The sequence below is a fragment of the Alligator sinensis genome, unplaced genomic scaffold, assembly GCF_000455745.1.
Source record: "Alligator sinensis unplaced genomic scaffold, ASM45574v1 scaffold673_1, whole genome shotgun sequence".
NCBI classification, from domain to species: Eukaryota; Metazoa; Chordata; order Crocodylia; family Alligatoridae; genus Alligator; species Alligator sinensis.
Window position 1 is genome coordinate 371,333 of NW_005842829.1, and position 9,951 is coordinate 381,283.

Genomic DNA, 9,951 nt, shown 5'->3' on the forward strand with positions numbered 1-9,951 from the left:
CGGCCCCTCGCTGCCCACCTGGAGCCGGGCCCCGGTGCGCAGCGGCCGCCTGTCCCGCAGCCAGCGCACGGGCGCCGCATCCTGGGAGAGCCGGGCCATAAGGGTCACCGTGTCACCCTCCACTGCCTGCACTGGCACCGCCGCCTCCTCCTTGTTCAGGATGCGAACGGGTGGTGCTGGGGGCACGGCAGGATGTGTGAGCCCTACACCCCGCAGTGGCCCAGCCCTGGGCCAGGGGATCTCCCAGCCGTGCCCCCCACCTCTCCCAGCAGCAGCAGTGTGGGCACTGGGGCAGGAGCTGTCCCAGCTGTGCCCCCCCGCTCTAAAATTCCCGCACCTACTCTGGACTCCTTTAAGAGTCAACTGGATGTTTATCTTGCTGGGATCCTGTGACCCCAGCTGACTCCCTGCCCCTGGGGCAGGGGGCTGGGCTCGGAGATCTTCCTAGGTCCCCTCCAGCCTGAATGTCTATGAAATCTATGAAAAGCAGGGATGCTGCGGGATGGGGCAGGAGCTGTCCCGGTTCTCCTGCTGGCACCTCCATCTCTGCCCAAGGCCCAGCCCGGGCAGGGAGGCTGCAGCTTCTCCTGCCCCTGCACCCTGGCAGGTCCCCGCCACCCCCCCGCTGCTGTGCTGTGCTGCCAGGCTGCAGCCCCCAGCCAGCCGGGAGCGGGCAGGCTGCTGCCCCATGCGCCCCCCTGCATCCCTTGTCGGGGCACTGGGCAGGCTGGGGAGGAGGCCGCCCTGGGCAGGGCAGCAGGAGCTGCGGCGCCTGGGAGCCGGCCAGAGCTAAATTTAAACGGCGGCTGGGGGAGGCAGAGGGCATGGCCTGCTCCAAGGAGCTGCTGCAGCACGGTGCCAGGGCACAGGAGAGGCTCCTGACCTTGGCCAGCCTGGAGCAGGACGCCTGCGCCCCGTCTCCCTGCCCTGCCCTGAGCCCGTGGCCCCTCCCTGCACCACGGGCCAGGTTGTGTCTGCACCGGGCCCAGCCTGGGCGCCACAGGGGCAGCCACATTCCCCAGGCCTCTGGCGTGGAGCCGGCGACAAGGCGACAGGTGCAGGGCCGGGCGGCAGGGATGCCAGAGCAGCCTGTCATTTGGGAGGCCCCCAGGCTGCACAGATGGGCCCTGCGCTCGCCGGTCTGACCCCTGCGCAGCACCAGCCCAAGGGCTGCCCTGAGCTATGAGAGGCATCCCTCACCTGGCGCTGACACGGCCACCCTGGCCCGGCGCAACTGCAGCCTTGCAGCACCCAGCTGCCCCACCACCGCCCTGGGCCTGGGCCACCATCACCCCTGCCTCCCCCGGGCAGGATGGGCTCAGACAGCCAGCCCATGCCCCCCAGCCCTGCAGCACTGCAGCATGTCAGGCATCGGGGCCATGCTGGGGCTGGCACCAGCAGCGCCTGCAGGGAAGGCAGCCCTGCCCCATACCACAGCTCAGCACCCCGAGTGCTACGGCACAGGGCCAGCACCAAGGTGGGGGACAGGCCACTGCAGCCCACGGGTGCCCGGGGCTGCCCCTCCAGGCCCTGCATGGCTGCTTCCCCCCCGCCAGCCCCATGCAGCCAATGCTCACCCTGCAGCCCCTTCCCCGGCGACTCACCTGCCACCTGCACAGACATCACCCTCTGGTCAGTGCCGGCGTCACACATGTAGGAGCCGGCATCACTGTGCTGGGCCCTCAGGATGGTCAGTTGCCGCAGACACCCCTTCTCCACAACCCGCACGCGCTCGCCGGGCGCCAGCTCCTGGCCGTCCCGCAACCAACGCACCGCAGCGTTGGGCCGCGACACCTCGCAGGCCAGCATCAGGTCCTCACCAGCCACCACGCAGCGCCGCTCCCGCACCCCCGCACTCCCCACGATGGACACTGGCGGCTCTGGACAGGGGAAGGGTGGGCTTAGGGCTAGGAGCAGTGGGCCCCAGGGTCCCCCAGGCTCTCGCACCCCAGACTCACCTTCCACGGTGACGTAGAAGATGAGGCTGTCGTCGCGGGTGTCGCAGAGGTACTCGCCCGCGTCACGGCTCTCCACGCCCAGCACAACGAGCGCACGCCGGGCCCCATCTTCCTCCACACGCACACGCCCCGTGTCCTGCAGCTTCTCCCCATCCTTGTACCACTTGGCCTCCCCATGGGCGTGTGAGAGCTGCACCTCCAGCACCAGGTCCTCGCCCGCCCGGCAGTGGCGTTGGGTCTGCAGATCACCCCGGCCCAGGATCCGCACCCGCGGGTCTGGCAGGGACAAGCAGCTGCAGTGAGGCCCAGGCAAGCGCAGAGCAGGATTCATGGAGAGTAACAGTAGCAGGCGGACGAGAGCTAGGAGCCCGCAATAGATGCTCCTACTGGAGCATCCCCAGGCTGAGCTGTGCTCTCCCGGGTCCGGCTGCATGGTCCCAGCTCTGGGCTCACGCTCTGCAGAGGACCCAGGGCAGGACACCTCTTGTGCCGAATGTCTCTGGGTGGGAAGGAGCTAGGGAAAGGGCTCTTGGTGGGAGCTGGGGAAGGGGGTGAGCAACAGGAGCCCTGAGCTCGCGGGGCTGGAGGCAGCAGAGAAGAGCAACCAGCTCAGGGCACTGCCACGGTGTGCTGGGTGACGCACCCAGTAGCTGGGGCCACCCCCCTCCCCAGTCCCCTCTGAGCTGTCACAGCCTGGATGCCCGGGGAAGGGAGGTCATGGGCACAGCACCCCTCACTCCAGGCTAGACCTGGGCACCTGATGTCCAACTCACCTGACACCTGCACGGTGAAGGTCCTGGCATCGTTGCCCACGTTGCAGACATACTTCCCAGAGTGCTCTGGGCCGGCCGCGGGGATGACCAGTCGCTGGTGTGCCCCCTCCTCCTCCAGGATGAGGCTCCCACCAGCCTCCAGCCAGGCACCGTCCTTGGCCCACTGCACAGATGCACTCACGCGTGAGAGCTCACAGGCCAGTGTCACCGTCTCCCCCGTGCAGGCCTGCAGGGTTGGGGGGGCTTTCCATGGTTTCAGGATTCTCACCGGGGGCTCTGGAAGGGGAGCCCAGAACAGTGCAAGGTCAGGGGCACAGGGACAGCAGGGCTGCCCCACAATCCCGCTCTGGCCGCCCGGCCCGGAGGAGCCATTTGGATGGGAACACGCATCTCCCGACCAGCCCAGAACACCCCAACCTGGGAACGCCCGGGGCTCGGAGCTGTGTGGACCCAGGGGGTTGAGGCATTGAGCTCCTGTTGGAGCCCAAGAAGCATGGCACACATGTGTCTGTCTGTGACACAGGTTGCTCACGCTAGCAGTCCCATGTCACTGAGCACCAATGTGCCCCCAAGCCATGGCCGCCCCTCCCTGAATGCAGCCCCGCAACCATCAGCCAAGGAAAACAGCTCCGCCAGGCTGCAAGGCTCGGGGCCTGCACACAACCCAATGCCTCATCTCCAGAAACTGGCTCAGGGCTCCCAGCCCGGGAACACAGCAAGACCCCGAGCCACGAGCTCGTACCAGACCTCATAGCTTCAGGGGTTGCTGATGTGGAGCCAAGGCAAGTGCTACAGTGGGGGTCTGGGTTGCTGGGGTTGGGACGGGGCCCTGAGGGCTCGGCCAGGACAGGCACGGGTGCTTGGGACCACAGTCAGCAGCCAGGGTGGCTCAGGGGCCATACTGTTTATTTTGTACCTCCTACAGCTGCTAAATGGCAGGCAAGCCTCTGAACACCGTCGTGAGATAGCTGGGGAGCCTGGCCATACCCAGTGCAAGGAGCCCTGGCCAGGTGACCGGCAAAGACCCTGCAGCTGGAGACCCTGGCAGCACCACCCTTCCCTGTGCAAGCCCCTGCCATGTGCTTACCAGACACCCTGACGTCAAAGGAGACAGACTCATCCCGCGTCTCGCAAATGTACTCGCCGGCATCCTCGGTGCCAGCCCGCGGGAGGACCAGGCAGCGCCGGGTGCCCTCGGCCATCAGCAGCAGGTCGTCCGTCTCATCCACCTCCAGCCCATCCTTGAACCAGCGCACCGGGGCATCCGCCACAGACAGCTCACATGCCAGCTCCACGCGCTCCAGCACCAGCACCCGCAGCTCCAGCACACGCTCCTGCGGGCGCAGGATCCTCACCCGCGGCTCTGCTGGGCACATAGAGGGACAGGGGCATGGGCAGGCCTGCATGCGGTCGGGACCCTGCACCACCCCACGCCCTGCCCCACAGAGACCCATCCCCACTGGCTCCTATGGGTCCTGGAGTGCCCCCGGCTCACCCTGGAGCTCCCCAGCCCCTTGCCCACCAGGAGCCCGGTTCCCCTGGGCACGGTGGTCTAATGGAGGCCAGTGATTGCCAGGACCTGGCTGATGGTGCGGTGACTTCTGGGCAGCCCAGGTGCCAGCAGCAGAGATGGCTGCAGAGCAGGCTGGGCAATGAAGGGAGACCCCAACAAGTGACCACGCAACCTATGGGGCTGAGCCCAGCCCAACTCAATCCAATCTCCAGCAAAGGTGGAGCCACAAATGACCAGAACCGCAAGCAGCCGGCACTCCCAGAGCACTGCGGGAAGAGCCCACAGAGTGGTGTTGTGGACCTACCAGCTGGGTAGGCCAAGGACAGGGCCCCGGGCCCCCCCACCCTCACCCCGACTGAAGGAGCTGCGTGGGAGCTTCGTGCACCTGCAACAGTGACGCTGTAAAAGACGGAGTCGCCGCCCACGTCGCACACGTACTCGCCCGCGTCCAGTGGCTGGGCCGAGGGCAGGACAAGCTGGCAGCAGGGCCCCGAGCGCTGCAGCACGAGCCGCTCGCTCTCTTCTACCTCCACACCATCCTTGTACCACTGCACCAGGGCGTCGGGGCGGGACAGCTCGCACACCAGCTCCACACGCTCCGATGCTGCATACACGTGTGCTGCCACCTCGTTGGAGCTGACGACCCGCACGGGCGGCTCTGGCAGGGGATACAGGGTGCAGCTGGGGCACCTGGGGCTGGGCCATGCCACCCTTCCCCAACACAGGGCAGCTCGGAAGGGGGAGAGGGGCGGCCCAGGAGGGACAAGAGCCAGGACCTGCCACATCTGCTGTGCACAGGCATGGCTCGCCCTGGCCTGGGGGAGCTGCAGGGCACATTGCATTTGCAGCATCTTGGGTGCTACCTGCTGTCCATCCCTCTGGTGCACCCTGTCCAGGCCTCCCTGGTTCACGGCCGATTCTCCAGCAGGGTAAGGAGGGGTTAAGGACTGGCTCTGTCAGAGTCAGCATCCCCCAGGTTGGTGGGACCCAGGCAGCCTCCAAGCAAGATGGAGGATGGGGTAGGTCCAGTTCCAAGCCCAGCCCCTGCCGGGGTTGCCGGCAGCCCCTCCGTGCCATGCCTGTTGCCCAGTGAACCAAGGCCAGCAAGGCTGGGAGCCAGTGCAGGCTCCCAAGATGTTCCCGGAGCTCCCTGGGAAGGGCTGGGCTCCAGGTCAAGACTGCAGCATCTCCACTGCACACAAACATCTGGGCACGCTGCAATCAAGCTTCCCGGTGCCCCATCAGCACTGCTGGGGACCCCTCTTGACCCCCTGGAGGGACCCAGCCTCCAGCCCCGCTCACCAGTCACAGTCACTGTGAAGGTCACTGCGTTGTCACCGGCATCACATGTGTACATCCCGGAGTGTGAGAGGCAGGCAGAGCTGATGAGTAGCCTCCTTGCACAGCCGTCCGCCTGGACAGTGACGACATCGCCCACGGGCACGGCTTCCCCATCCTTGAGCCAGCGCACAGGGGCATCGGGTTGGGAGACCTCGCACTCCAGGAGCAGGGGCAGCCCCACTGGGACCGTCCGCACACTCTGGGCCTCAGGCACCGGGGCAATGCGCACCTGCGGGGCTGGAGGGACCAGGAGCCCACGTCACGTCATGTGGAGTGGGAGGTCTCCACTGGGGTGGGCTGGACTGTCCCGGCTCCAGACAGCTCCAGGGCAAGGAGCAGCAGAGCTGCGTTGGGGCAGCTTTGAGAGGCAGGCAGGAGCTGGGGATGGGGGGCAGCTGACCCCTCACTGCTCAAGGCATCCTTGCACAGGACCTGCCTGCTGCAGGGGAAGGCAAAACCGGCTGTCAGTGCCGGTCTCACCATTGCATTTTCCTTCCTGAGCCCAGACGCATCTGACCCACCTTGGCGGGAGGAAAAGCAAGACCCATAGCCAGGACCCTGCGGGCTGCTGGAGCATCAGCAGGGAGGGCCAGAGAACCAGGCTGGGGCATCAAAGCAGGGCAGGGAGAGGCGGGTGCTGGGGGAAGGATGCTGCCATCCCAGACAACCCCAGTGCCGGCACCATGGCAGATGGGAGGGCAGGAGGAGCCGGGACAGGCGCCAGCCCCAGGCCAGAGGAAGGCTGGACAGAGCAGGAGCAGGGGTGGAGGGCAAGGGGACGGAGGAGTGTGGGGGGCACCGACCTGCAACGGTGACTCTGTAGAAGACGGAGTCATCGCCTGCGTCGCACACGTACTCGCCCGTGTCCGGCGGCTGGGCCGAGGGCAGAACGAGCCGGAAGCAGGGTCCCTCATGCTGAAGCACAAGCCTCTCGCTCTCTTCCACCTCCACCCCGTCCTTGTACCACTGCACCGGGGCGTCAGGGCGGGACAGCTCGCACACCAGCTCCACGCGCTCCAACGCCGCATACACGTGAGTCGCCGCCTTGTTGGAGCCGACGACCCGCACGGGCGGCTCTAGCAGGGAAAAACCAGGGGCTCAGCCAGGGTGCTCGGGGCCGGGCCAAGTCCCTTGCTGCTGGGGGGGGCTTAGCCTGGGGACTCTCCTGGCAGGCAGCACTGGCAGCGATGCCCAGGGCAGTGCCTCGGGCACTGTGCCACAGGGTGCCAGAGCAGAGACCCTATGCTGCAGGGCAGGGGGTGCCCAGCAGGGGGCGCTGTTCTATGGGGGGGTGCCTAGCAGGGGGTGCTGTGCGGCAGGGGCAAGAGGGATGGAGCAAGGGGCATCATGCCCTGGCTGCCCCAGGGCCCCGGGCCTGCAGGACAGGAGCTCATACACATGAGCGCGGTGCCAATGCCCCCAGGGGGTTCATCCGGATGCCCCAAGGGGCAGCTGAAGGGACATGAGGGACCAGGACGGCAGCAGCTCGGCCCAGGGATACCAGGGGGGGCAGCATGGCATGGACCCAGGACTGGCGCGGGGCACTGACCTGCAACGGTGACATTGTAGAAGACGGAGTCGCCGCCTGCATCGCACACGTACTGGCCCGTGTCCGGCAGCTGGGCCGAGGGCAGGACGAGCCGGCAGCAGGGTCCCTCATGGTGCAGCACGAGCCGCTCACTCTCCTCCATCTCCACGCCATCCTTGTACCACTGCACCGGGGCGTCGGGGCGGGACAGCTCACACACCAGCTCCACGCGCTCTGATGCCACGTACGCATGTGCTTCCGCCTCGTTGGAGCTGATGACCCTCACAGGAGGCTCTGGCGGGGGACGTGGGGCTCAGAGGGAGTGTCGTACACTGCCCTACAAGCTCTAGCACATCCCCACTACATGGCACAGCATTTGGGTCATCGCCGGGTGACTGGCTGGCACCAGGGTTTGGAGCAGGAAGTAAAGGGGGCCCTTGTTCAGGCCTCGCATTCACTGCTCACTGCAGTGATGGTCTCAGCTGCTTCTGCATGAACTCAGGTCCAGGCCCAGTGCCCGAGCTGGACTCATGCAGAGAAGTGCGGGTGACCAGCACCTCACACCCCAGACTCCATCCAGCCTCAGCCGCAGCCACTTGCCCTGTACAAGCCTGTGGCCTGCACTGAGACCGAGGCTTCGGCACCAGCCCAGGATCCCGTGATCGCTTTGCCCCCTGCCCCGCATCCCTCTGCTCCCAGCCAGGGCTCCCCCAAGCAACAGGGCTCGAGTCACTCCCAGCTCTGCCCTGGGCTGCTCTGCTCCGGGCACTGCCCAGGCCTCTGGGCTTTGTAGGCGCTGCACGGGGCTGGGAGGGAATTCCCCACCACGCCTTGCTGCAGGGGGGTGAAGCCCCCCCAAAAGCACTGGCTGCTGCCTGCATCCCAGGCTGGGGCTGTGCCAATGCTCTTGCTGGGATTCAGCCCCGCGGGGTCCTGGCTACAGGCCCTTGCCCCCTGCTCCTGCTGCCTTGGGGGGCAGGCAGGGATTTGCCCCCTGCTCAGCCTGGCCCAGCCAGAGGTGGTTTCCCCTCCCTCTGCAGTGGGGGCACGGCCTGGGCCTTCTCCAGCGCCCACCAACCCCCCTGGCAGCAGCAGGATGTTGGCTGCTGCGGTCCCCCTGTATCCCGAGGACAGGGACGGGGGCGATGCCCCAGGCTGTGTCAGGGGCAATGTTGTCATGCAGCTCCGAGGTCACACACGGGGTTTGTCTGGGTGGGTTTGGACAGGGCTGATCCTGCCTCGGGCTGGATGTGACCCCGCAGCTCCCTGTCAACCCCATGGTGCTGGGATCCTATGACCAGACCGAGCTCCTTGTGTTTCCAACATCTTTTCTCCAGCCCTTCAATCACTCTCACCAGGGCACCAATGCTCTTCTGACCTCATGGCCTCTGCAACAAGCCCTGTGCTCCCAGCCGTGCCGCACACGGCGGCAGCCGGACCCTGCTCCTGCTCAGGATCCCATCCCCCTCCCAGGGGCCCTGTGGCTGTCCTGGCCCCCACATCTCCCGCCTCCCTCGTGGCCCCATTGTTTTCTGCCTGTCGGACCCAGGCTCCCAGCCCTAAAGGAGCAGCCAGGCCCCTTGCCCCCACGCGCAGGAACCGTGTGCCCAGAGCCCGTCTACCACCTTTCCCCACTGTACAGTTGGCTCAATAAACACATCACCAAAGGCCCTTGCCCTTGGGAGACAGATGGCAATGACCCAGGCAACTACCCGTGCGGCAATGACCCAGGCCAGCCGGCACCGACCGTGCTGCCAGTCTCTAGCTCATTCCTAGTGTCCAAACAATGCTCTCCTGCGGTGTCAGGGTCAGCACCGGGCGAGCAGGTCTATGGCTCTCTGCCCTGTCTCTTTTACCCTCCCTAAACGCTGGCACGATCCTTTAGCTTCCTCTATCAGCTACCTCCACCTGGTGCCAGTACTGCTAAGTTCTCTTTTCCACTCCTCATGCCACAGTGTCCCCGTCTCTCACTGCTGCTGGCTCAGCTCCTTCCGGCAGCACTGGGTCCTAACTAGCACCAGCCAGGGTTGTCTATGTGGGATCATGACCCTTTGGGCACCTGCAGGATGGCCATGAATAAGCCTCAATGGCACAGATGGTGGAGGAGGCCACAAGAGCAAGCGGGGCCTGGGGGCATCAGAGGACGTGCTGCGGTAGAAGCCAGAGCAGAACAGAAAGGGCACGAGGGAAAGCCCAGGCCAGGAGCGAGCGAGACAGACAGAAACGTTTCCAGGCAGACAGAACAAGGCAGGCAGGAGGGGAAAGGAGCCGCAGAAGTGGCAAGAAGAATGTAACAGGCCCCCCAAATCCCCAGCACAACGAAAAGCAAACATGGGGTGCCTGCACCGGGATACACTGACCTGCGACGGAGACATTGTAGAAGACGGAGTCACCGCCCGCGTCACACACGTACTCGCCCGTGTCCGGCGGCTGGGCCGAGGGCAGGACGAGCCGGCAGCAGGGCCCCGAGCGCTGCAGCATAAGCCGCTCACTCTCCTCCACCTCCACCCCGTCCTTGTACCACTGCACTGGGGCGTCGGGGCGGGACAGCTCGCACACCAGCTCCACGCGCTCCAACGCCGCATACACGTGAATCGCCGCCTTGTTGGAGCTGATGACCCGCACAGGCGGCTCTAGTGGGGGGAAACCAGGGGCTCAGCCGGGGTGCCCAGGGCCTAGACAAGTCCCTTGCTGCTGGGGGGGCTCAGCCTGGGGCTTCTCCTTGGCAGGCAGCTCCGGCACCAGTGCCCAGGGCAGCACCACGGGTGCTGTGCTGCAGGGCGGTGGGGCAGGGGAGCTGTGCTGGGGGACGGGGGGTGCCCAGCAGGGGGGGCTATG

General features: G+C 66.1%; 1 protein-coding gene across 1 annotated transcript in view; it reads right to left on the reverse strand.

Moving 5' to 3' along the window:
* Positions 1-9,951, reverse strand: part of OBSL1 (obscurin like 1) — a gene marked incomplete at its 5' end in the record, with an annotated part of 25,170 nt that overhangs the window by 8,206 nt on the left and 7,013 nt on the right. Inside the window, 10 exons of the mRNA XM_025191527.1 lie at positions 5-176; positions 1,605-1,880; positions 1,959-2,234; positions 2,732-3,007; positions 3,819-4,097; positions 4,630-4,902; positions 5,547-5,822; positions 6,389-6,661; positions 7,135-7,407; positions 9,474-9,746. Of these exons, the coding sequence (XP_025047312.1) occupies positions 5-176; positions 1,605-1,880; positions 1,959-2,234; positions 2,732-3,007; positions 3,819-4,097; positions 4,630-4,902; positions 5,547-5,822; positions 6,389-6,661; positions 7,135-7,407; positions 9,474-9,746 (2,647 nt within the window). The remainder of the gene's footprint in view (positions 1-4; positions 177-1,604; positions 1,881-1,958; positions 2,235-2,731; positions 3,008-3,818; positions 4,098-4,629; positions 4,903-5,546; positions 5,823-6,388; positions 6,662-7,134; positions 7,408-9,473; positions 9,747-9,951) is intronic.